The sequence below is a fragment of the Diabrotica virgifera genome, chromosome 1, assembly GCF_917563875.1.
Source record: "Diabrotica virgifera virgifera chromosome 1, PGI_DIABVI_V3a".
NCBI lineage: Eukaryota > Metazoa > Arthropoda > Insecta > Coleoptera > Chrysomelidae > Diabrotica > Diabrotica virgifera.
In genome coordinates this window covers 228,333,691-228,361,569 of record NC_065443.1, presented here as the reverse complement: position 1 = coordinate 228,361,569, position 27,879 = coordinate 228,333,691, and the positions used below count along the sequence as shown (strand labels likewise).

At 32.4% G+C, this 27,879-nt stretch overlaps 3 protein-coding genes across 6 annotated transcripts in view; 2 read left to right on the top strand and 1 right to left on the bottom strand.

The window, feature by feature from the left end:
• LOC126879056 (uncharacterized) overlaps positions 1–27,879 on the bottom strand; it is a 148,371-nt gene that overhangs the window by 59,706 nt on the left and 60,786 nt on the right. The gene's annotated exons all lie outside the window — the stretch shown is intronic.
• On the top strand, positions 545–19,441 carry LOC126879057 (14 kDa phosphohistidine phosphatase-like). 2 transcript variants are annotated; one of them, XM_050641951.1, is made up of 2 exons: positions 545–685; positions 18,935–19,441. In XM_050641951.1, exon 2 carries the CDS (start codon positions 18,955–18,957, stop codon positions 19,345–19,347), a length of 393 nt encoding a protein of 130 aa, XP_050497908.1. In that variant the 5' UTR covers positions 545–685; positions 18,935–18,954; the 3' UTR covers positions 19,348–19,441. The 2 variants fall into 2 exon arrangements, with proteins under 2 accessions (XP_050497908.1, XP_050497909.1); XM_050641952.1 differs by lacking the exon at positions 545–685 and adding an exon at positions 16,288–16,440.
• LOC126879052 (testis-expressed protein 2) overlaps positions 615–27,879 on the top strand; it is a 201,675-nt gene continuing 174,410 nt past the window's right edge. The window contains exons 1-2 of one of the 3 annotated variants that reach the window (XM_050641938.1): positions 675–820; positions 882–1,019. In XM_050641938.1, the coding sequence (XP_050497895.1) occupies positions 971–1,019 (49 nt within the window). In that variant the 5' untranslated portion in view covers positions 675–820; positions 882–970. Of the gene's footprint in view, positions 826–881; positions 1,020–27,879 lie in introns of all 3 variants that reach the window. The other 2 variants (XM_050641946.1, XM_050641940.1) reach the window with 2 other exon arrangements.

The following is a 27,879-nucleotide window of genomic DNA, read 5'->3' as shown; positions in this document are numbered from 1 at the left end:
ATTGAAGTGAAATGCCGTCTCCAGGCTACGTTGTTTTAACGTAGCGAGATTATTATTGTATATTATATTGTTTATCGTATTATTTCAAAGTCGCTACTATGATCGGATGGCTATAATAAAGTTTAATATTGTTTTTCCTTTGCAGAAGATGGAATTATATTTTATTTTATTTGTTTTAAACTGTATATAATTACCTTTAATATATTTGCTTTATTTTTAAATTGTGTTTTACTGAGTCTGTCGTCCTTAAAAGAACTACCCGTTACAAGTCTGAACACAGGTTTACATTGGAAAAAAAAAGTGTACCAGTTTTATATGACGCGAAGTGTACACTCGATACGCATCGTATCCGCCATGTTTTACTGTAGCGCCTTATGGGAAAACATGGCGGATACGATGCGTATCGAGTGTACGTAATCCGGGCCCAGGCTTCATTTTTGGAACGTGTGTGTTAAATGAGTGTTACCCGTCCTCTCTTTTTCCTTGTCTAAGATTTCGATAACAAGTTGCTGCGTAACCACATAGTAAAAGGCTCGAAAACCCAGAAGAATGTAAAATTTTTAGACAACTGACAGACTGACACTGACATAACATTTCAGCATTTCACCTTTGACAGCTGGTCCGGTATAAAAAAATACGATAAACTTAAACAAGTAATTAAGCAAAATTGCGAAGTTAATTAGAGGCAAGTGAATTTTGTACCGTTTTAGTAAACATTAACGTTGATTGCGTGATAGACAATCTAACACATGAGTAGTTCAATAAATTGCAACTAATCAATAGATGATTATGGACTGTTGAACAATGGATCTCAACAAAAGTAAGGTGATTCCTATAATTCGATATTTCCATGTTTAATTAATACCTTATTCTATCGCTAGCACCCCTCATTACAGAACTAAATGTCTAACACTATCTGTGATTGTCCCATAACCTTTGTAATCTAGTAACTCTTCTAACCGTTGCTAAAATGATTAAGAAAAATGATCATGGGAAAATTACATTGGGAATGTTAAAAGGTAACAAGGTATATGTCGTGTTGTGCAATTTTTTCAGTAGAGACTTTATGTAGAATTTATTTTATGCACTCTTTCTTAGTAGTCCAGTTTCATATTGCAAGTGGGTTCAAATTTTGTCAACAGGAAGAAATCACAATAGTTCATTATAATAAGGCAAAACAGTTAAGTGAACTTACATTCAAACAAGCAAATGTTAAAAAAACAATTTATAATAGGTTATAACATGGTAATCTTCATACCTATTGCAAAACAAATTTTCAGTAAATCAACTTCAATATTAACTTTAATATTCGTTTATTTTATTTATTTATTTATAGAGTATGAAGTGTCCGATAATTGTTTTCAAATTGCTACTATCTAAGCAAATTTTTATCAAAATGTACTAGTTTTAATTGGTTACTATGAAAATGAGACCATTAATGCAGAAACCTTGTCTATATTCATATCTTAACCTTTGAATGCTGATGACACCTAAAAATGTTATACGATTACTACTGTCAGGTACACATGATAGCTTCAGGCGTCATATGCACAACATTAATTTGTTCACAGCAAAAAATTGAGTTAGCACCCAGGTCACGTTTATCACCCATATGTCATCAGCAGTGAAAGGGTTAAAGAAGTAAGTCTGTTGATCATCTCTTCATTCAACATCCAAGATGAAACTTCATAGTGTAGGCTTTTTAGGATTTTTAAGGCTTATGTCAAACTTTTGCTATACTGAATTCGCTCTATCGAGATTCACTTTGACACTGACGTTAGTAATTTCTTTTTTGGGAAATTCAGTTGTCAGAAGTGACTGTAAATTACTACACAACCAACGCACCTGCTCATAGCCAATATTATTATTAGTAAACAGACATAAAAATAACAAACCTTACGCTAATCAATAATTATTTATTTACACCATTATAATGTATTGATAACAAATGAGAAAATTATTTATTGTACAAAATAAAAATATTTTGTAGAAATAAACTTCACAAAATTTTATGAGATTAGTAGACACTCCCACTATTTCTAATAATTCTTCTTTTTTTATTGAAAGATTAAGTTGATTTTAGCGGTTAATAGTGTGAGGTAGGAATTTTTGTGTTGTATGTTTCCTATTCCGAATGTGTCAAATTGAATCTCGGTAGAGCGAATTCAGTATACAAAGAACTTTTCCATTTTTATAAAGTTGTCACAAGTTTTCTCAATTGTAATTGTAATTAGTATTGCTAAGTACAGGTACTTGTTTACTCGTTTAATCTACTGTACCCTATTTTTACACTAGGAGGAGTAAACTCAAAAGGCAGATTCACACCCAATAATGTCACTAGAAAAATCATCAGATTCATTTTCTTTTTTGGTTGATTATGTCAGCCTTCGAAGGTATTCCATTATTATTATATTATATGTCGCTAAAGACTTCTAAAAAATAACTTTTTTATATAAATGCAGATGAAAAAACTAAATATTAAGGTACTAGTACACTTTACAGGACCAAAAATAATCATTTTTTTCAAGATTTTTTTTCTCGGAAACTTTATTACACATGAACATAAAACTTTTTACGTATTAATCGCTAACTCTTAGAGAGTACAAAAAATATATCTTTTTTTATTTATGCACGTACACTAATATTGTAGAGGGCGCAAAAGTCGAGGCCTCGAAAAATGATGGCGGACAGTTAATCTCAGGATTGGGATATCCGAAACAAAAAAATCGTACGGCATTTGAAAAAGGAAGGTTTCTTACGTGACAATTTACCACAATTTAACCAAAAAATAAAAGATAAATATTTTTTATCCGTGAAAAACTGAACAAAAACGGGCGATTTTTTCACAAATTTTTTTCAAATTTCCGTAAAATCTTTCTTTTGAGGAATTCTTCACTAACGGTGGTAAATTATGTAAGAATCCTTCCTTTTTCAAATGCCGTACGATTTTTTTCTTTCAGAGATCCCAATCCTGAGATTAACTGTCCGCCATCGGAGCTACTTTTTTTCGAGGCCTCGACTTTGGCGCCCTCTATAATATTAGTGTAAGTACACAAATAAAAAAAGATATATTTTTTTTATTCTTTACAAAATGGGTATTAATATGTAAAAAGTTTTATGTTCATTTTTAATAAAGGTTCTGAGAAAAAAAATCTTGAAAAAATGCTTATTTTTGGTCTTCTAAAGTGTACTAGTACCTTAAAGGAATAACACAGTAAACATAAAAAATCGCAGATATAACTTATTTACCCTATAAATTTTAAATGCCAGTAGTGTCAAAATTTCATAAATGTCAATAGTGTCAAAATTTCATTAGTGGAGTAAAAACTTGCCTGAGTTTGGACCAATTACAAACAAGCATTACAGTGCTGTAAATTTGAATTACTTCTCCTAGTTTAAAAACTATACTACAGCCACAATTAAGATGCACTAGAAATAAACGAACTAAGACACGTTAAATGTTGCTAGGAGCACTCCTGAATCATAATTTACAATGTATGTACATTGTAAATCCCAAATTATGATTTACAATGTTTATACATTGTAAATTATGATCCGGGAGTGCTCCTAGTAAAATTTAAGGTGTCTTGGTCTGTTTATTTCTACTACATCTTGATTGTGAACTTAGTATAGGCTTAGTTGTCTACTATTATTAGGTATTTTTTAGTATTGTTGTTCTTAATAATTTTCGTGAACTGGGCTTTTTATGTTTAGGGAGAGTCTGTATTCTGCACTACACTTTTGTGTTTTATTCGTTATTCTTTCCAAATTTTCTATATTATCAGCTTTGGTTATTGTGTCTTCAGCATACCTGATCCAAAGCTATCATTTTATTTCATAGTGGTAACTCCATCTTAAAATCCATATTCTAATAAATACTCTGTTTTTGTTACTTTTAAGTAACATGTTCGTGGACATTATGGCATAACAAAGTGTTCCTAGAAACGCACATATCTTGTCTCCACTTTTAGTTGACAGCAAAAAAAAATGTATAAATTCAACTTCCCTGTGGTCCAGATCACAAAAGTGTCATCCACATAACAGAACCAACACAAGCTTTTGATCTGGTAATTGTAAGGTTTAAGTAGTTAACCCTTAGTTTGGTTAAAACAAATTTTTTATGTCACATTTTTCTGTTTTTAGTTCAGTTTAAACGCTGGTAGTGCTTTTATAGTTATTTTAAAATGATTTTGAGAATAAACCACAATTTTAAAATACATTTTTATTTGATGTGTTTGACACAGAATCACATCACTAAATGTGATTACCCATTTTGCACCCATTTGCAAGAGAAATTAAAAGCTTTGCTATTGTTGAAGGTGAAAATAAACATAACATACTTGATAGTTTTTACATTTTTTTCATTACAACTTATTAAGCATTATAATACGTGTGTGATAAGTGCAATGTGAAAATTATTTTACGTACTGAATTATTAATAGGGGAACACCTTACTCTGGGAATCTGTTTGAAGTGTTCAGTGTAAAAGTGCACATAGTCCATAGTCTCTGATAAGTATTACTTTTATTAATATTGTATGAACAGATTTGATTTATAAGTTAATGCTATTTATCAATTTATTAGCAAAACAAATATGTCATACATACATTCTTTCACTATAAAACACATTTAAATTTTCCTTTAAAAGATCACATCACATCACATACATCTTATGGAAAATGTAATGTTACCTTTTCTCTTGCGTGTCTAGTCTTTTTTTGTCTTTACGTTAACCCATTTTTCATATTATATACATGTAGTCCATTCTTTCACGGTTTTTGCTCTAAATTTTAAAGAACCGCTTGGATTGACATGAAATTTGGCATACGTATAGCTTACATGTCAAAGAAAAAAAGTGATATGGTGCCGATGTGTGCTTTTGCCCTGGGGGTGACTTTCACCCCCTTTTGGGGGTGAAAAAATATATGTCCAAAATAAGTCCGGAAATGGGTAAACTGACTAATTTTAAGTAACTTTTGTTCTATAGAGCTTTTTCGCCAAGTCGACACTTTTTGAGTTATTTGCGAGTGAATATGTTCATTTTTCAACAAAATAACCACATTTTTAGACGGTTTTTCGCAAATAACTCAAAAAAGTAAGTATTTTGTCGAAAAAAACGTTCTTAGCAAAATATAGCCTATAAAAAAGTAAAGAAAAATGGTGTACGCGTTAGGTCTCTGGATCTCGCAGAACCAGAGTTATAGCCAATGAAAAATAGATTAATATTCACCAAATTTCAAATAGAATATTTCGACGTGAAATATCCAAAAAATTAAGCACTTTTTGGGGAAAACCCATTATAACTTTTTTAAAGTGTTTAAAAAAAGCTTTATTTCTGTTTTTAAAAAAAGTTTCTAGCATTAAATTTAAGCAAGTTACGCTCAAAATAAAGTTGGTCCCTGTTGTTTTTGCAAAAAAAAATCGGGAAGACCACCCCCTAATTAGCAACTTAAATAAAATTAATCGTTACCGCTCCACAAATGATTTTACTTATGTTGTGTTTATATGATCTGTAAGTTTCATCGATTCAAAAAGCTTACTTTTGAAAAAATTTGGTTTCAAAGTAAAATTTTTTAAAATTTAAATTTTGAAAAATATGCTTTTTTTTTTCAAAATAACTTAAAAATTGTTAGAGATACCAAAAATCATCTCGAAAAACAAAAAAAGTCAGATTTGCTTTTCAGAATATCATGTATTTTTTTGTTTTACTGTTAGACCAAAATTAATTAAGATTTGGTGTTTCTAAATTTGCATACATTCGTGATCAGTGACTCGTTCAACCCCTTTTAACTACAGCCCTTTCAATAATAAGGACTTTGAACCGATGAAACTTACAGATCATATAAACAATATATACACGAGTCAAGAAACTTGTGAAGTGGTAACGATTAAGTTCATTTAAGATACTAATTAGGGGGTGATTTTCTCGATTTTTTTACCAAAACCCAAAGGGACTAACTTTATTTTGAGCGTAACTTGTTTAATTTTGATGCTAGAAATTTTTTTTTAAAAACAAAAATGAAGCTTTTTTTAAACACTTTAAATAAGTTGTAATGAGTTTTCCCCGAAATGTGCTTCATTTTTAGTTATTTCACGTTAAAGTATTTCATCTGGAATTTGACGAATATGAACCTATTTTTCATTAGCTATAACTCTGCTTCTACTAGGTGTAGAGACGTGATTTATACACCATTTTTTAAAATTTTTTACAGGCTATATTTTTGCTACGAATATTTTTTCGACAAAATACTTACTAATTGAGTTCTTTGCGAAAAACCGTCTAAAAGCGTGGTTATTTTGTTGAAAAAATGTACATATTCACTGCCAAATAAGTCGAAAAGTATTGACTTAGTGAAAAAATTCTATAGAACAAAAGTTGCTGAAAATTAGCTTGTTTATCCATTTCCTGACTTTCTTTGGACGAACATTTTTTCACCCCCAAGAGGGGGTGAAAACCACCCCCAGGGCAAAAGCACATATCGGCACAATATCTCTTTTTTTGTTTGACTTGTTAGCTATGTGTATGCCAAATTTCATGTCAATCCAAGCGGTTCTTTAAAATTTAGAGGTTTTGCAATATTTTACTGTTAAAGAACGGACTAATGTACATACATAGATATAATATATTCTACCCTCCTCATTCCTTGAGCCCTTGTCAAGGCGTGGTGACATTCTAATTATTATTTGCTTCCTATCCTGTGCCAGACTGACAGATTCATGCCACCAGAGTATTCATTTGGTGTGCCCATCGTGTTGGACATCCTCCTTTTGGTCTTCAGTCATCTATTTCTCCTTCTACTATACCAATAGTAGTTTAGGTATGATCAGTTTACTTTCTTTAATACCCTGTCGTATATGAAGCTCTTCCAGAATTGACAGGTTAGTTCTGTGCTCTGTCCAGGACAGACTGACAGAGTCCATTTTTCAGCTGCGTATGTAGCAATGGAAAAAATAAAGGCATTGACCAACTAGAGCTTAGTATTCCTTGTTGCTGTTCGATCTTTCCACATTTTAATTAATTTAGCTGTTGCCATTCGGGCCACTGCTAGTCTACTAAGTCAAAATTTTTTCTTGTCCGGCTTAGTCGTTTGTGAACGGTAATCATTTCAACATTTTTGTGCTGATAGAAAAGGCATTCAGGCATCAAATATCCAAAAATCTTTTCAGGCCATAATAATGAAAAGACCTTCTCCAAACGAAATAAAAACTTATACTGAAATGATGGCATCTCCTGAGGTAAAATGTTCCGGAAATAAAATGAGCCTCCATTCGGATCTCCGGGTGAGGACTATCTCAGGGGGAACACCATTGCAGGTTAGAAAAATCAGGATAGGGTCTTGGAATCTTGGTAGTCTTACAGGTAAGAGTCTGGAGTTAGTGGATGCGCTCAAACGAAGAAGAGTTCAAATTGCTTGTATTCAAGAAACTAGGTGGAAAGGACAAAGGGCGAAAGAACTAGGTGATGGATATAAATTGTGGTATGTAGGGAGTAGTAACACTAGAAATGGAGTTGGTATAATTGCTGATAGTGAAATGAAAGATAACGTAGTAGATGTTGTAAGAACGAGTGATAGAATGATGTCAGTGAAATTTGTAATTGATAAAGAGGTATTGAATGTTGTGTGTGTGTATGCTCCTCAAACAGGTCTGGGTGAGAATGAAAGAAGAGCTTTCTATGATCAATTGGGCGACATACTGAGTGATATTCCAGCGGAGGAGAAAGTTATAATAGGAGGTGATTTCAATGCACATGTGGGCCAAGCCAAGACAGGATATGAAACAATACATGGGGGATTAGGCTTTGGAACTAGAAATGAAGCTGGAGATGACATGCTAGAATTAGCAACAGCATTGGATATGGCGATTGTTAACACATTCTTTAAAAAGAGAGAAACTCAACTTATTACCTACAAAAGTGGACAACATCAATCCCAAATAGACTACTTCATGATAAGGAAAGAAGACATACGTGAATGCAAGGACTGCAAGGTAATAGTTAGTGAGACAGTAAGCCAACAACATAAGCTGCTTGTTCTGGACATCGAAGTAAAAAGCGAAACTAAACAAAAATATCGGAGAGGACCACAAAAAATCAAGTGGTGGATGCTAAAAGATGAGAAGGAAGGTCTATTCAGGGAAAGAATAGTAGAAAAAATATGTTGGAACATGAAAGGAAGCCCTAACACAATTTGGAGAAAAATGGCCAATATTATTAGAGAGACGGCTATTGAAATACTTGGGAAAACGTCAGGAAAGAAGTTTGAAGATAAAGAGACTTGGTGGTGGTCAAATGAAGTACAAGGAAACATAAAAGAGAAGAGAAAATTATATAAAAAGTGGCAAGAAACCAGATCGGACATAGATCTTCAAAACTATATGGTCGCCAAAAAGAAAGCGAAAGTAGCAGTAGCAAAAGCTAAAGCAGAAGCGTATTCAAACCTATACGATCAACTTGATACCAGGGAAGGCGAAACGAAGATATATAAAATAGCCAAACAGAGAGCAAAGAAAGCAAAAGATTTTAATCAGATTAGATGTATCCGAGATGAAAATAATAAAATACTAGTTCACGAAAGGGATGTCAAAAAGAGATGGAGAAAGTACTTTGACAGCTTATTAAATGAAGAATTTGACAGACAGCCTGTAGAGTCAACGGAGACAGTAGCAGCAATGGTCACCAAAATAACCAACGAGGAAGTGGCTCAAGCGCTTCAAAAAATAAAGAAAGGAAAAGCGGTAGGACCAGATGATATTCCTGGGGAAGTATGGAGAGCATTGGGAGAGACAGGAACAAGGTGGCTAGCAGGTCTATTTAATAGAATTATGGAAGTTGGACAAATGCCAGACGAATGGAGAAGCAGTATACTGGTACCTGTTTACAAAAACAAGGGAGATATACAACAATGTACAAACTACAGGGCTATAAAACTGCTTAGCCACACCATGAAAATATGGGAAAGAGTAATTGATAGACGGATACGTGAAGAAACCGAAATATCCGAGAATCAATTTGGCTTTATGCAGGGTAGATCAACAACAGATGCAATTTTCATTATAAGGCAGTTGATGGAAAAATACAGGAGTAAAGAAACAAACGCTCATATGGTATTCATTGATCTTGAGAAAGCATATGATAGAGTTCCTCGAGAGATTCTGTGGTGGGCACTCAATAAGAAAGGAGTCCCTGGTGAATATGTAAAGATTGTGAGGGATATGTATGAGGGAGTAACGACTAGTGTTAGGACAGGTGTGGGAGAGACTGATAAATTTCATGTGAAAGTAGGATTGCATCAAGGTTCTGTGCTTAGTCCGTATTTATTCTCATTAGTTTTGGACCAGATAACAGCGAAAATACAGGGTAACATTCCATGGTGCTTAATGTATGCTGATGATGTCGTGTTAGTAGGAAATAGTGAAAGAGACTTAGAACAAAAACTGGAACAGTGGAAACAAGCTCTGGAGGAAAAAGGTTTAAAACTTGGTAGGACAAAAACAGAGTATTTGGAATGTTCATTTAAAGATGGAGCTACTACAAATAAAATGGTATCTTTGGATGGTGAAATGATTGTAAAAAGCAATAGTTTTAAGTACCTAGGATCGGTATTACAGAGTAATGGAGAAATAGATGGAGATGCATGCAGTAGAATTAGGGCTGGATGGGTGAAGTGGAAAGAAGCGAGTGGTGTGTTGTGTGACAGAAAAATTCCAATGAAGCTGAAGGGAAAATTCTATAAAACAGCCATAAGACCAGCTATGATGTACGGAACTGAATGTTGGGCAGTGAAAAAGAAAGAGGAACAGCGAATGCATGTGGCGGAAATGAGAATGCTTAGATGGATGAGTGGAGTGACAAAGAAGGATAAAATTAGAAATGAGTATATTAGGGGAAGTCTAGGTGTGGCACCAATTGATGCCAAAATGAGAGAGCATAGGTTAAGATGGTTTGGTCATGTTCAACGTCGAGACGTTAACCACCCAATACGAAGAATAGCTGAAGTGCAGATTCCTGGAAGGAGTAGGAGAGGAAGACCAAAGAAGAGCTGGGGGGAGACGATAAGGCAGGACATGTTGGTAAAGGGGATTAACATTGATATGACCCAAGATAGAATTGTGTGGAGAAATGCAATTAGGGAAGCCGACCCCGCATAGGGATAAGGCAAAGAGAATGATGATGAATCATTTCAACATTTTTCTTTTTAACTTTTTATTCCAATCTTAATTTTTTATTTAATTAAGAGTAGTAGCTATAGTTTGAACTAAAGGATACAAGATAAAAATAAATGTATCAAACAAAATACACCATATACAGGTTGCGAAAAAGTCTAGCAACACATTGTTTTCTCAGAAACCGCTAGAACGATTTTTATAGATTTTGGCGAGTAAGGGTTTTTTAACGCGGCCAATATTATAGTGGTAATTGCATTGTTGTCAAATCTTCCGTTTTTCTGGAAATCTAATGAACTTTCTTATTTCAAATGGAACACCCTGTATATTTTTTAATTTTTGGAATCCTTGAGGGATACTGATTATTTTTTATATGATATTTTCTATACCTAAATGCCATAATGTTGTTCTGAAGCTATTTTCTTGTGGCATTTATATAATGAACTATTTTAAATGGGAACAATTTAAATAAGGAACAATTTTACCAAAAAAATGAATTTATTAACGTTTCGACGCCCTTGTCGGGTGTCGTTGTCAAAATACAAAATAATACTAAATAAACAAAAATGTTGTTGCTTAGTAAAAAATTCTTCTAATAATTTATTTAATCTGACTCATTTATATAGGCAATTCAGGCATGTATTATACATTTTAAAGTAGAAGACTTTAAAATGATACTGCCAATATTGATGAGTTGCGTTCCTGGGACGACTTTACTAAAAGATAGTTCATTCGATTACATGAAATTGACATTATGTACTAATAATACCTATTTTCAACTAAATAATGAATTCTATAAACAAAATTTTGGTCTAGCAATGGGCTGTTCTTTATCTCCATTATTGGCTAATATATTTATGGAGGATTTCGAAACTAATATCATTTCTAAACAAAATTTAAAACCCACAGTATGGTGGAGATATGTAGATGATGTGTTTTCAATATGGCCTCATAGATCAGAATTGTTGGATACATTCCTAAATATTATAAACGATCAAGAAGAGACAATAAAATTTACAATGGAAAAGGAATGTAATAACACTCTACCTTTCCTCGATGTTTTAGTATCAAAGAAGGATACTGGATATGAGACTCAAGCGTATAGAAAACCAACACACACAACAGATATCTCAATTACAAATCAAATCACATCAACGTTAAAAAAGGAATCATTAAATCCTTATATGATAGAGCCAAAATTACTTGTTCTAACGAAAATTCATTTTCAGAAGAAAAACATTTGTTAACATCTGTTTTATTAAAAAATGATTATCCTTTATCGTTTATAAATAAGGAATTGTCAAGATTGGATCGAATGGAACAGAACAACGTAGAACGGGATCCTATAACATCCACAAGAAATAATACGAGGAAAATATCAATACCATATATAAAAGGACTATCCAAGAAGCGTAAAACAATAGGAAATAAATTCAACATTTCAACAACATTCAAAACAACAAACACATTGAGATCTATTCTATCTAAAACTAAACCTAACAATGAACAAGAAAGAAGAAAGAATTGTGTTTATAAAATACCGTGTGAATGCGAACAATTTTATTTAGGTGAAACATCAAGACCATTAGACGTTAGAATAAGTGAACATCAGTCTTATATTAAAAATAGAGAATTTGATAGATCTCAAATATGTCAACATGCGTGGGATAATGAACATGGAGTTCAGTGGAGAGATTCAAGTATAGTCCTGAAAGAAACGGATAGTAAAAAGAGAAAAATCAAAGAAGCGGCTCTAATTATGCTAAATGAAAACAATTGTGTCGCAAATTCCTCGGTAGAATGCAGTAGGATGTGGTTACCCATACTAAAAGAGGAAGTCAATAGAAAGAAAATACCACGATTAGTAAGTCATTAACATATCGAGTTAGTACATATTTTATATTTTAGTTTTATTTATGTAATATCTATGTATTATTAATATTATTTATAATTTAAAATAGCATACATACATTAAAGTCAGAATTTGGTATTAGTTTTGAGAGTAAACTAAATGTAAGCCCAAATACTTACAATGTCGGGATAGTATCACGAGGTTTTTTCCTGGTTTTCCCTCGTGATTTACTATGGAATCTCTAGCGCGAGAATTATACTGCCATCGTTGCATTTGTTGTCTTTTTAAAGACAGATCACATGCTATGATTTTTTGTGGCGGATATTCTTGAGTTGGGGTTGATTTCATGTAATAGAATGAACTATCTTTTAGTAAAGTCGTCCCAGGAACGCAACTCATCAATATTGGCAATATCATTTTAAAGTCTTCTACTTTAAAATGTATAATACATGCCTGAATTGCCTATATAAATGAGTCAGATTAAATAAATTATGAGAAGAATTTTTTACTAAGCAACAACATTTTTGTTTATTTAGTATTATTTTGTATTTTGACAACGACACCCGACTTGGGCGTCGAAACGTTAATAAATTCATTTTTTGGTAAAATTTTGGCTTATTTCCCATCTAAATGCCATAATTTAGGAGTTATTGCTACATTTATTAAAAAAAAATTAAACAATTTATAAAAATCAATTTTTTCGGCCCGGTTAGACATTATTTTAGGTTTTTTGGATCATTGGGAACAAAAAAAGTCTTTTGTCATTTTTCTCTAAAGTTAATCGTTTTCGAGTTAAAAACAATTTAAAACTGAAAAAAAAAACGAAAAATGACGATTGTCAAGGTTCTAAAACACAAGTAAAAAACAATTTTTGAAACTACAAAGTACCTAACTTCAAGATCAAACCTTCTTCTATCAGATACCTATAAGAATTCTTGGCATGTTTTATTCTAAAATATTGTTTTTTAACTATTAATGAAGCGCATATGAGAGAACGGGCGATCATTAACAACTAAAAAATAATATTTTAAAATGAAACAAGGCCAAATTGCTTATCGGTAACTGAATTTATGCACTTCGTCATTTCAAAAATTTTACTTGTGTTTTTGAACCTAGAAGATCGTCATTTTTCGATTTTTTTTTTCATTTTTAAATTGTTTATAACTCGGAAGCGATTAACTTTAGAAGAAAATTACAAAAGACCTTTTTTATTCACAATGATCCAAGGAATCTAAAATAGTGTCTACCCGGGCCAAAAAAATTGATTTTTATAAATTGTTTAAAATTTTGTTTTTAATAAATGTAGTAATAACTCCGAAATTATGGCATTTATGTATAGGGAATATCATATGAAAAATAATCAGTATCCCTTAGGAATTCCAAAACGCAAAAAATATACAGGGTGTTCCATTTGAAATCAGAAAGTTCATTAGATTTCCAGAAAAACGGAAGATTTGACAACAATGTAATTACCACTATAATATTTGCCGCATTAAAGACCCTCACCCACCAAAATCCATACTAATCATTCCAGCGGTTTCCGAGAAATTGCCAGACTTTTTCACAACCCTGTATGTATGTTCCACATATATCTTTGATCTAGATCTAGATTCTAGATACACAACAGATTGCGTTAACTGCATTTTATAATCCAACAGAAATACAATTTATTTTCCGATTAAATAACTCCTCTATAATTATCCTTGTGTTATACATTTTTTTTAATTAGTTCCAAGTCTTGTTAAATGAAAACTAAAAATATTATTGTGTGTTAGAAATTCTATAAGTCATCCTATACATTGTATACATGCTAAAAATTATATATTCCATGTCATCCAATTGTTTTTTATTGATTATTTCGTGTTGATACATATATGTCATGCAACCTAAAGTGGTTCAATTAGCATTAGGAAACTATTTAATACATGAAACATTAATAAGGGGGTTGATTTCCATTTGATATAGAGCTGTTCTCCGACTTTCAGTCATTTAATATAAAGCTGTTGTCTGATTTTAAGTCATTTTTTTTTCTTTGTGATACTACTTAAACAGGTTACATGTGGTTACTTTTATAGGTAATGTTTTTTATATATATTTTCTAATTCTTCAGTAAGAAACTATATTTATTAATTGGTTTAGTTTCCAACTATATTTACTGTTTATCCCAGAGAACGGCAGTTCTCGCCAGTGGCGCACAACCCCCCTACTTACGACAGTATATATACACGAAATTTTCGATTTTCTAAATCTGCCTGAATTTTAAAATGGGTCAATCCCATATCTTAAAGTTTAGGAAAAGACTCTCCCATTCATATGTAGACCATCCATTTTGGTCCAAGGGTGTGGATTTTACGGCCCTTTCCATTTGGGGTCTGTTTTTCGTTCTCGTCCCCAAAACTCCCAAAAATTTCGAAAATTTAAGTCCGACCTCTACGGCTTCTGATAGTATTAATCGTTACCTTTTCAACGCATGTCTAATTTGAAAACCGGTTGTACCATTCAAAAGTTACAGAGCTCAGAAATTTGACTCAATTTCTATTTAAAAAGGGCAAAATGTTTGTATGTATGTAAGTATATGGAAAAGTTACACCGATCTGAATTTTTTTCAATGTTTCAAGAGGGGGTCAGATCAGATTCAGAACCGGTGTAGTTTGTGATTTTTGACCACCCATAAGCCAGATATAGGACTGGGTAGGTACAAAACGGCATATTTTTTGCGAGTATATATCTTAGGTTCAAGGAGAGACAGGAAAACTGCAAATACACCAAATTAATAGTGTTGAGTTAAGCTTTCAAATGGTGCCCAAGTGATCAGGATCAGACATACACACGACTCAGTATAGCCGAAAAACTGAACTTTGAGAATTTTGGTTTTTCGACAATTACTCAAAATTTCAACCTACGAATTGCGCCAATAATTGAGCGTTTCTAGGAGGACTCTAGACGCGTCTAACAGTGTATACCTTATATCAGGGAAGATTCGAATTTTTAAGTTATAGGCCTCATAAGTATGATCAAATCTATTTCCTATGGGAAAACCGGTTTTTCAAGCCCACTAAATCCTATAATACCTTCAGTTCTCCTTCATCCAAATATTTTTTTTTCCAATCTATTTCGAATAGAAAAAAAATCTAGTATACATTCGATGGTCACAAAAAATTATATTGCAAAAAAATATTGGGATGGCTGGGATATGAACTCGGATTGTCCTATAACAAGTTTAGTTGTCCTCTCATAAGGCGACCATTTGTAACGCTTAACGTGTAAATCGAGAAACATTACATTCAAGTTCATACATTTAATTTATAAAAAACTTTGAAAAAATCCTGATACAAGAATAACAAACCGCTAAACGCCGTAAAAATGAGTGGCGCACACAATATTCCAGCTACAAAAGAGCTGATATGAATATTACGTGGCGCAAAAATGTATTTTCATTTTGACGAAAAATAAAATTTTGTTTTATTTTGAAAGATTTTCCATAATATTTGCTAAATTTGAAGTAAAACGCGCCACAAAAGAGCTTCAAAATGCAAACGGTATTAAATTTAGTAAATATTATGGAAAAATATTTCAAAATAAAACAAAACTTTATTTTTCATCAAAATGATGAAAATACATTTTTGCTCCACACAATATTCATATTTTGTAGCTGAAATATTGTGTACTGGAACTCATTTTTACGTCGTTTAGCGGTATTTTATTCTTGTTTGTCATTACTTTATACTTTCCCATCTTACTTTATTTAAAATTATTCTTTCTCCAGTCAGCGTCATTATCACATCCTGTAGCGTCTTCCACTGAACATAGGCCTCCCTCAGTTGTCTCCAATGCCCACGATCTAGTGCCTTATAAATCCAGTTTGTTGTAACTTTAATTATATCATCCGTCCATTATGTTGGAGGTCTTTCGCTACCTCTATATACGTGAAATCTAGGACGCCAGTTTCCCATAAGGAATGTTGCGGGGTCCTTTTTACCAGTGGACCTCGGAACTCGTCATTGAATTGAAACGAAAAATTCAAAAAGATGCTATTAGCTTATGAGTTTCTAGAGGTAACGCTATCAATTTTTTAGATTTAACGATTTTTGAGTTTTTGGTATCACTCAGAAGTCAAAATATCGAATATCAACATATTTATTATTTTTAAACAAAAAATAAGCATACAACAGAAAATATCTTGACATTGTTACCTCACGAAATGTATAAAGAAAATCTATGCAAAATTTCAAATAAAACGCGTTTAAAGTTTTGACAAGTTTTATTTTCAGTTTCTTTTTTATCTGTCAAATCGTAAAGAGATGCACACCGGAATATGTTTTTGAATAGAGGAGTAATTTACAAAAGTAAAGGGCAATAGCTGTTGAACGTTTCTCACTACGATCAAGCGTGCTAGCGCAGAGCTGCTGCAAAGCGAGTCGAAGGTAGGGATATTCAACATATTGTATTTCCGGTAATTTTGCTTCGATCAATCTGAAATTTTCAGCGAGTATTCTTGAAGTTGTGTACTTTCATTGTCAATTTTTATTTCAATAATAAAAAAAACAAAAATTTCAGAATTTTCAAAGTATATCCCCCCGTAAATATGATACAGCGTACCGTTAATGATCATTTAGTGGAATACATTTATATTAACATGGAATTTAATGAACGTAGGGATCGTCCCCATAAAATAAAAGCCAAAATGTAAAAAGGGAAAACAGCATTATTTATTTAGTAGATTTCTGATATACCGGGTGTCCCGAAAAGATTGGTCATAAATTATACCACACATTCTGGAGTCAAAAATAGTTCGATTGAACCTAACTTACCTTAGTACAAATGTGCTCATAAAAAAGTTACAGCCCTTTGAAGTTACAAAATGAAAATCGATTTTTTTTCAATATATCGAAAACTATTAAAGATTTTTTATTGAAAATGGACATGTATCATTCTTATGGCAGGATCATCTTAAAACAAAATTATAGTGAGATTTGTCCACCCCATAATAATTTTATGGGGGTTTTGATCCCTTAAGCCCCCCAAACTTTTGTGTACGTTCCAATTAATTCAATATTGTAGTACCTTTAGTTAAACACAACGTTTTTAGAATTTTTTTGCCTCTTAGTATTTTTCGATAAGAGAGTTTTCAAAATTCTTCTTTTTCAAAATATACCTAAAAATGTAAATTATAAATACATTTTTCCTGTCAAACTAACGTCAGAACGTGTATGTATCGATCTGTAAATTGGTGCCGAAATTTGTAATTATTACTGTAAATACTAGTTATTAAAATTAGTTTTCGCTCAAATAGTGACTAATAACAATTGTGTTACGTGTAAATCATCAAGAACAAGCCGTAACTTCGTTCAGTAAGAGATTTTTTACTTAATAATCTTTCAACTTAAACACATTCAGTGTCAAACTGTCAATAGTTTTTCACTCTTGCTATCCCGTCCCAACGGACGCCAACGATTAGGCAATCAGTATTGCAGTGATGTATCCAAGGTTATCACTTATTTCCAGACATCCAAAGCGTTAATATAAACAAATTCAAGTTACTTTTGACTACATGAGTAACAATTTAAATTAATGTTCCCCCACTGTTAGCAACACCATGTCTGAACCCAATTCTTCCAGTAATCTTACTAGTTCATATGCAACTGCTACTATGACTAAGCCGCGCCCGAAATATCCCAAGAAGACCGAAGCAATTTTAATTCATGCAGAACCAAATTTAGTACTACTCGACTATGTCAAGGCCATAGGTAATATTGTTAATCCGAAAAACATCTGCTTTGCCTCAAGAATTTCCGATAACAGAATCTGTATCTACCTCACAAATTCTGAACTCGTCGATCAAATTATAACTGAACATCCTACAATTAAAATAAATACAGTTGAACTACCAGTACGGAGACTAGTAACCCCAGCTAAAAGGCTTATAATATCCAGCGTTTGTCCATCAATCCCACACGACATCATAGAAAAACATCTCAAGGATCTAGGTCTACAACTCGCGTCACCAGTCTCATATCTAAAAGCTGGAATCCCCGGTGATATATTTACTCATATTATGAGTTTCAGAAGACAAGTATATGTCACTCCATCCACAGAAAACTTTGAGCTCCAAACTTCAATAATAATAATCCCTTTTGGCAACAACTCTCACAGAATATTTCTCTCTACGGATAAAATGGTTTGTTTTCTATGCAAACAACAAGGTCTCACACCAAATAATTGTCAAAATCCTCCTAGAAATCCTTCCCTAAATGAACAATCGTTCCCTACTGAACCCAATCCCACTTCCCCAATATCAAATAATGACACAAATACGTGGTGGATTCGATAAATATTCAAAATATCTCGATAAACACTGGCTTATCGAAATAGTCCTAAGAGGCAAAAATGTTTTAAAAACAGTGTGTTTAACTAATGGCGCCACACTAATAATTAAATTGGAACGTACACAAAAGTTGGAGGGGGGGGGGGGGTAAGGGAACAAAACCCCTCATAATTTTTTATGGGGTACACAAATTTGACTTTAATTTTTATTTAAGATGCTGCTGCTAAAGAATGCCGCATGTCCATTTTCAATGAAAAATCTAAGAGTTTTCGATATATGAACAAAAAATTGATTTTCATTTTTTAACTTCAAAGAGCTGTAACTTTTTTTGTGTGCACTATTGTACATAGGTAAGTGATGTTCAATCAACCTGTTTTTGACCCCAGAATCTGTGGTATAATTTATGGCCAATCTTTTCGGGACACCCTGTATATTTTTTAAATCTTAAATATTGACTTTGATTCATATGCGATTTCTTAATGTGTTTTATTTCCAAATATTAATTTTTTAAAAGCATTTATGACTATAAATCAAATCTGTCACTAATATCAACTCAATTATGAATATCTCATTACTTTAACTTTATTTCACAGTTATCACACCTCTAAGAAGAATGGCTTCAGCAGTAATTCCACAAGTCAAAGATGTAGATATCGATGCTTCAGGTGTATTCAAGTACATCCTTATAAAACTGAGCAGCGCTGCCTCCGATGGAAAACTCGTTGATAAGCTGATTGTTCGTGGTTATGCTGAGTGCCCTTTCCATGCCGATATTAACGATCAAGTGACGTCTGATCTGCAGAAACTGAAATCGAGTAAGGTAATACAAGATTGGAGAACCAAGGTGTTGGGCGGAGGACGTATTCAGCACGACCCTGAGGATAAGAAGATATTGGTTTACGGGTATTCTCAAGGTTATGGAAAAGCTGATCATCAGTTAACTGTGGATATTTTGAAAACTGCTTATCCTGATTATAGTATTACTTACTCCGATGAAGGATATTAGGATTTATGTTTAATTTAGCAGTCATTTGAATTATGATTAATATTTAATTTTTATTTTGATGTGGCATTGAACTGAATTATATAAGTTAAAAAGATATTATGTTCATTTATTTTATTACAACCCTAGGCGATAAATAGGCTTAAAAAACAATAGGACAATAAGAATAAGGAATAAACAAACATTATCAGTAGTATGTAATTGCACGAGAGCTCTAAAATTTTCGATTTGTTTCCCGAGTGACACTTTGACAGTTTTAATTTATGTCAAAGTGGCACGAGGGCAACAAGTCGATAATAATTTTAGAAATCGAGGGTATTCTGTCTTTTTAAATAATTTTAACTAATATTTTCACCTGAATATTTGCTAAACGTGTTTGTTTGTGTTCTGTCCCTAATAGCACAAGGACGTCCAATGGACGTCCTTCACGAACTTTAAGGACGTCCCTTGGACGTCCGTTTTCGTCCAAGGAACGTCCTTTATACGTCCTTTTTTGGTCCAAATGTCGCGCTACCGAACGTCCATTGGACGTCCATCTAAGGTCCGAGGGGACTTAAATTGAACCTTAATCGGACGTAAATTGTAACTTAATCGGACGTAAATTGGACCTTAATCGGACGTCCTAGGGGATGTAAATTGGACATCTTAGTTTTTAGGAAAAAGGAACTTTTATTACAAATTACATTATAATATATTAATTTATTGATATTTATTTATTAATAACAAACGGGACAAACAAACTTTCAAAATTATACATGAATGCAGCATTAAAGAAATACATAATATACAAATATTACCTATTACTATATAATATATATAAGATATTATCTATATAAAATTATAAATAAAAATAAAATAATAAATTAATACAATAAAGTAGATATACATTTATTGAAACAATGTAACATTTTGCATTTTAGTGCTTCAAATGGTACCTAAAGCTATTGATATTGCTACTGTAACAAATCATCTGACGTAACCGCCCTGTATTTATATCTAATGACCAAATGAACAGTGACTTACTGAACACTATGTAAAAATTAGAATATTTCGTGTAACTGTGCAATAGAGTACTTTGAATGCTATAAAAATCTGGTATATTCCAATTGTTCGAAAGGCAATGTGTTCATATTTCAATGATAATAAATATAAATATAAAAAATTTGAATAACCCAACTAAGAAAATAGTTGGATTAACGTATTCAAAACAACACCATGTCGACATAATGTACCTACATTGTTTAAAATATTATTTTTTAAACAATGGCACAGTATATAGAGGTCCCTCTTTATACTGTGACAATGGTACCTAATTTATTATACCTATGAGTTACAGAAATAAGACGAATTGCAAATTTCTATACCTATTTAAATAACATACAGTTAATACCGTTGGGTACTGTATTCTGTGAACGATGGGTGGATATTGACCATCAAATACGGATAATTGTTTGAATTCTGCAATTGAAGACAATAACGACGCTTTCGCAGGTAAAAATATTTAGTGACAAACATAGATGAGGGGGTGGGGAGGTGGGCGGTGACAAATAAGTCAGAAAATAGGAAAAACATATTGTGAGATGTATAATAATATCGAACTAAATAATTCAACGAAACTGCGTAGAAGATCGTAAATGATCAAAAAAAGTATTTAAAATTAGATAGAAAATATACATGAGGTATAAAAAAGTATCAAATAATCGAAAAATGTGCTAAAATGCAAATATGTATAATGACAAAATTGTAAAGAAATTTTTTGTTTATTAAAATAAGGTTTGGACAACACAACACAAAAATTAAAAATCTCACTGTTTAAAATGTTTGGATGTCATCCTCCTCGGCGTTTGTCCTCCTCTAGGTCATTAAGAATCCATAGGCTATGTCCAGACGGTGGTAGCAGAGTCTGAATGCTCTTCGGCGTTCAGTTACCAGAAAAGTGACTGGCTACCCCGGTAAACTCCATGAGCTGTATGGGGTTGATGACTTCCAAAACTCCTCATCCGGTCGAGGAATCAGGAGCATGGACTGCTTAGGTACTTCAGAAAAACTCCAGGAACAGGAATCCTCAGTGTAGTTGATTAAAATGTTGAGCTCCTCATAGGGGCACATTTCCATTGGATGGACCTATTCATTGATGCTCTAAATGGCCCGATGAGGCAGCCGGACCCTGTGTTATGCTGTGAAACAGCGTCTTCATTTCTTTACATAATAATATATGTAGTATATTTATAATATTATAGAATTCGTATAAGTAGATATAATATAATTTCTTAAATTATGAAAATAAGTGGTTGATGAATAAAACTCTAGGCGGGAGCCCTAACGACAACGACTGAGAGATCAGCTCTCGAACTTCGAACTGATATCGGTGAACCGAAAATCTATCGCCTATCGTTATAGTTTTTTGAACAGAGAAACCAGGTAGTGGGGGCAATTTTCAGACGTCCAGAAAACGTCCGTATTTCGTCCAGTAGAAGGACGTCCAACATCGGACGTCCGAAGGACGTACATATTTAGTCCACCGAAGGACGTTCATATTTATTCCACCCGAAGTACGTACGACGTCCAAAGGACATCCATTTATAGTTCATAAACATTAGGACTAAAACTGGACCTATTTTGGGCACGTATCTTTAACTTCAAAAAGATGCTCTCAAGATTCATCTGTATAGTACGGATACATTGATAAAAATTATATTTTTGCTTATTAGAATTACGTAATTAGCAAACTTATGTTACCTATCTTGGTAACTAGAATAATAAAACATTGTAACAAATAATTTACAAATAAGATTTTCACACTTTACAAAAAAACAAAACCATGTTTTGGATATTAAACTGTACAATTTTTAATTAAATATGATTATATCTTTGATTTAAACTATTTTATTAACATAATTAAGTTAATACTTTATTGAATTATTTTGCTATTTGATCCCGTAATTCGTATAATATGTCAATTATGGACGATCAGAAAACGTTCGTATTTCGTCTAGTACGGACGTCCATATTTAGTCCACTGAAGGACGTCCAACATCGGACGTCCGTTTTTAGTCCATGGACGTTAGGACCAAAAATGGACCTATTTTGGACGTCCAGAGGACGTCGTGTGCTATTAGGGCTGTGACAAGTTGTAAAACATTAATTGTCATTAATGTCACTGAATGTTCATTTTTGCATTGTAATGAAGAGCATCTGACGTAATGCTTGACGACGGGATATTATCAAAAATTATCACTTTAATTTTTATTTCTGTAGCTTTCTATTGGTCAGAATCTCCTATGAATGAAATAATCACTGTCATCTATATTTTTATATATTGTTCTTATTCTCTGTTGATCTCCTGATAATAATTGACCAAATACCGCAAGATGGTTGATTATTTCTGTAACAGTATGCAAATTCGTTCTATAATAATCATAGTTTCTGTCCCCAAATAGGGGACTGAATACGTGTCATGCTCGGCATCCCTTTTGGGAGTAGTTTTATTAATTGTTGGGTTTTTCTTAAAGTCCCTCATTTTTGTTTTGTTGATTTGGTCCATTCTGGTTTCACAAATAAGGAAGAAATGATCGTACCAACAGAGGTCACAATCTTTAATGAGAAAGTAGAACTGACAGTTTTTTAGACCAGCAATTGCCATGTATGTTTGGACACCGTATAACATATTTGTCAAGGAAGCAAGTGGGAAAATAAAGACACGCTCGATATATATAGAAATATACGAGCAAATAGGATATGAAGTAAAGAGAGCAAAAGAGAGGCCTGTATGGAACAAAGGTGTCGTAAGATTGAAGAATTGCGAAGAAAACATGACGAGTTCAATATACACAAAAAACATAAGTTATCTACATTCGTAGAAAAAAAACTTTTCACTTCATGAAAAATGCCAAATAGAAAATAATTCCTAACTTAAACCAGAAAAAGAAAGAATGTAGTAAGTAGGTAGGTACATAAAAGAACTTATATCTTGATACGAGAACACCACAGAATATATGAATAATGGTCCTAGCATTTTAAAGATAAGGGGAAAAGTCCTAAATTCAAGCAGAAATGGGAAAGCTTTGACCAAATACCATCAAATTGGCTAAACTTCTGAATGAGAATAAATATCAGAAGAATGGCTTCAGCAGTAATTCCACAAGTCAAAGATGTAGATATCGATGCTTCAGGTGTATTCAAGTACATCCTTATAAAACTGAGCAGCGCTGCCTCCGATGGAAAACTCGTTGATAAGCTGATTGTTCGTGGTTATGCTGAGTGTCCTTACCACGCCGATATTAACGATCAAGTGACGTCTGATCTACAGAAACTGAAATCGAGTAAGGTAATACAAGATTGGAGAACCAAGGTGTTGGGCGGATGACGTATTCAGCACGATCCTGAGGATAAGAAGATATTGGTTTACGGGTATTCTCAAGGTTATGGAAAAGCTGATCATCAGTTAACTGTGGATATTTTGAAAACTGCTTATCCTGATTATAATATTACTTACTCCGATGAAGGATATTAGGATTTATGTTTAATTTAGCAGTCATTTGAATTATAATTAATATTTAATTTTTATTTTGCTGTGGCATTGAACTGAATTATATAAGTTAAAAAAGATATGTTTATTTTATTGCAACCATAGGCGATAAATAGGAAGAAAAATATATACCTTAAAAAAGAAATAGGACAATAAGGAATAAACAAAAGTTTCCATTGGCATATATACACTGGGGTGCAATATTAACCGGACATCTTAAAAATGGGTCATTTTTAATGTCTCGAATTTTCTAAACCTGTTGTCCGATTTAAGTAATTTTTTCAATATGGTATAGCCTTTTTCTTTAACAATATCGCTGTAATAATATTGTTGCTAAACAGGTAAATTTTCATTGTGTACCGGGTGTACCCATGAAACTGTGTTTTTTTCTCAAACTTCGCATCACCCTGTGGAATATTCTAGCATTTATAAAATACTCAAATTAAAACCCAAGTATAGCCTGATGTTTTCTCAACATTCTGTTTTTTGATTCATTCGCTTATGTTGGATCGTAAAAAAGTTAGGTACTTTAACAATTAGCCATGTTTTTTATCAATACAGGGTGTTTTTAAATAAGTATGGCAAACTTCCAGGGGTAATTCTACATGAAAAAATAATGACAGTTTGCTTTATAAACCTATGTCCGCAAATTCTTCGTTTTTGAGATAGGGGTGTTCAAATTTTTCTTACAAACTGACGATTTATTGATTACTTTAAAACCGGTTGAGATATGCTAATGAAATTTGGTGAGTTTTAAGACGTAGTTATTGTACATTTTTCACATACAAGTAAGAATTTAATATGCACCATTGGCGCGCATACTGGTAATATGAAGCGTCATATTACCATATGCGCGCCAATGGTGGATATTAAATTCTTACTTGTACGTGAAAAAAATGTACAATAACTACGTCTTAAAACCCAGCAAATTGCATTTGCATATCTCAACCGGTTTTATAGCAATAAATAAATCGTCAGTTTGTAAGAAAAATTTCAACCCCCCCCCCCTATCTCGGAAACGAAGCATTTGTGGACGTACCGTTTATAAAGCCAAACTGTCATTATTTTTTCATGCAGAATTGCCCCTTAAAGTTTGCCATATCTACTTATTTAAAAACACCCTATATTGATGAAAAACATGGCTAGTTGTTAAAGTACCTAACTCTTTTATTATCCAACATAGCGAATGAATCAAAAAACAAAATGTTAAGAAAACATGTGGCTATAGTTGGATTTTAATTTCAGTATTTTATAAATTCTAGAATATTCCACAGGGTGATGCGAACTTTGAGAAAAAAATACAGTTTGATTAGTACACCCGCTATACAATGAAAATTTAACTGTTTAGCAACAATACTATTACAGCGATATTGTTAAAGAATAAGGCTATAATATATTAAAAAAATCACTTAAATCGAACAGCACGTTTACTAAATTTGAGACATCAAAAATGACCCATTTTTAAGGTGTCCGGTTAATTTTGCACCCCAGTGTATGTTATGAAGACACAAGTGCATGAAGGGTCTATGTGACAAATTTTTCAAAACATATTTTTTATGTTAAAAGTAAGTTGTTCGAACCTAAAAATCTTTCAAACAAGCCAAACACATTTTCAAATTAATATTTCTAAGTTACTAGAGTGTAAAAGATCTATGTACACAGTAAATTTTAAAATGTAAGTGCATACAGGATCTATGTACACTTTTATATATAAAAAATATATAATCAATATTTTTTTAAGTTTTTTTTAATAGTGTTAATAAATATATTAGTTTTAGGACTACCTATCCTATAAATTTAGTCTATTTAGATCTTGTAGTAAAAAAGTTCTAGTATAAAAACTTTAACTTCATTTTTCTCAATGACTTGCAAATGTCACATAGACCCTTCATGCACTTGTGTTTTCGTTTATATTATGGTTCTTATTCTCTATTGACTATTGCCAGGACAGATACTTCCTATCCCTGACATTTGATTGTGGGACCTTTGTGTCGGGTAGCATCCATAAACTACGTCGTAAAAAATTTGAACTTTTTAATACCCTCCCCCCCCTTCCGTCGTAATTCGTCGTTTAGAGACGACCCCCCCCCCATGTCGACGTCGTCGTTGCAACTCACGACCCCCCTTTCATTGATTTAAAAAAAATCAATATTATTTCTGTTTTTTAATCAAATATGAGGGGGTAGGCGTAAAATCTTGGTCCAATGCTATTTAAATGCATTAATTTTTTTCGAATCCTGAGAAAACTAATAAATAATATATTTGAAAAATTTAAACGCAGAATAAAAGATTACATTATTACCGAGGGTTGAAAGTCCCTAAGAATAAACAAAAGGTTTCTTTTGAACGAAATATTTGAAATGAAAAATCTGACAAAATTTTCTCTTTTTTTTACCCCTGTAACTTATTAAAATAAACATTATAGATGTTTTCAAGAACTTTTGGCCCTCGGCAATAATGCAGTCTTTCAATCTGTGTTTAAATTTTTCAAAAATCTTTATTAGTTTTCTTAGTAGGTATTCGAAAAAAAAATGAATGCATTTAAATAGCATTGGACCAAGATTTTGCGGGGTATGCTTTCTTAACTGCATCATATAAATCTTTATATTTATGTATTTTGTTTTGATTTCGATACCATTTCTTCTAAAGTATAAATACGACTTACTGACTAAATAGAAAACAATATTTTATTTCTATTCGTACTTTCAGAACTGTTGTTTCACACACAGGATGCAGCACATAAATGAACTAACAATTTAATATATTTTTGCTTCCAGACGTGGTTCTGTATATAGAAGCGATTGTTTAAACCCAAAGAACAATGTCTTATTGTTTGTTGTCCTGTACAAAAGTGCTACCTAATATTATTTTAACGCCGTGACCGATAAAAACGAAATGAAAAGTATGCGATAAAAGTATGTATAATAGAATTATTCCTTTTTAACAAAGGTATATTTCTTCGTAAACGTTTTGTTTTATTTTCAATTTCATATCAATAACTATACGTTTTTATATGAATATTTGATACTTTAATGCTGGTAGAAGCTAGTAAAAAATTATTTTTATAGACACAATAGCGACAAATTTAAATATACCAATATATTAAACGACGTCAAATGGGCACTCATACCCCCTCCCCCTGTCGTACTCCGTCGTAATAAGCAAGCCCCCCTCCCTCTTCTCAACGACGTAGTTTATGGATGACCCCTCAAACCTTTTATTTCTTTCATTAACCTCCGCCAATAAATAATTTTTGATAAAGTGACTTTCTTATAGGGAATCTTATTTCGAGCTAAATGGAGTGGTAATTGAAGACAGTAAAATGGATTGATAATTCAAGTCAAATAATTCTTAAAAAACTTAACAAAGCTGTGCGAACAAAGTTAGAATGGCTATGATTTTACGTTATTTGTCGAAAGATAGAAAGTAATAGGTTGTCTAAGATATGATGTAAGGTCAATCTGCACCGATCTGTTAATGGTCTGACTAATTAATTATTAAGTAAAAAATTTTTTTTATAAATTAATTATAAAAAAAATTCTACTCAGGCTAATATTATTTTAGATTTTTGGATCATTCTAAACAAAAAATTCTTTTGTAATTTTTGTCCCAAGTTGATCGTTTTCGAGTTATAAACAATTTAATAGATACTGAAAAAAGATGACCAAAAAGACAAGATTTTGAGCCTTCAAGGCTCAAAAATATAACTAAAACATATCATTTTTGAAATTACGAAGTACATACCCAAATTTCAAGTTCAAACCTTATTCTATCAGTTCTTGATAAGTATTTTGTACTTATTTAATTTTAAAACATTGTTTTTTAGTTGTTAACGCCAGTCTTCCCATAAGGAACCTTCCTCATTAACAATTAAAAAATAAATTTTAGAATAAAACATAGCAAACATTCTTATCAAGACCCGATAGAAGAAGGTTTGAACTTGAATTTAGGTACTTACCTAATGATTAAAAAAATAATATTTTTTACTTGTGTTTTTGAGTCTCGAA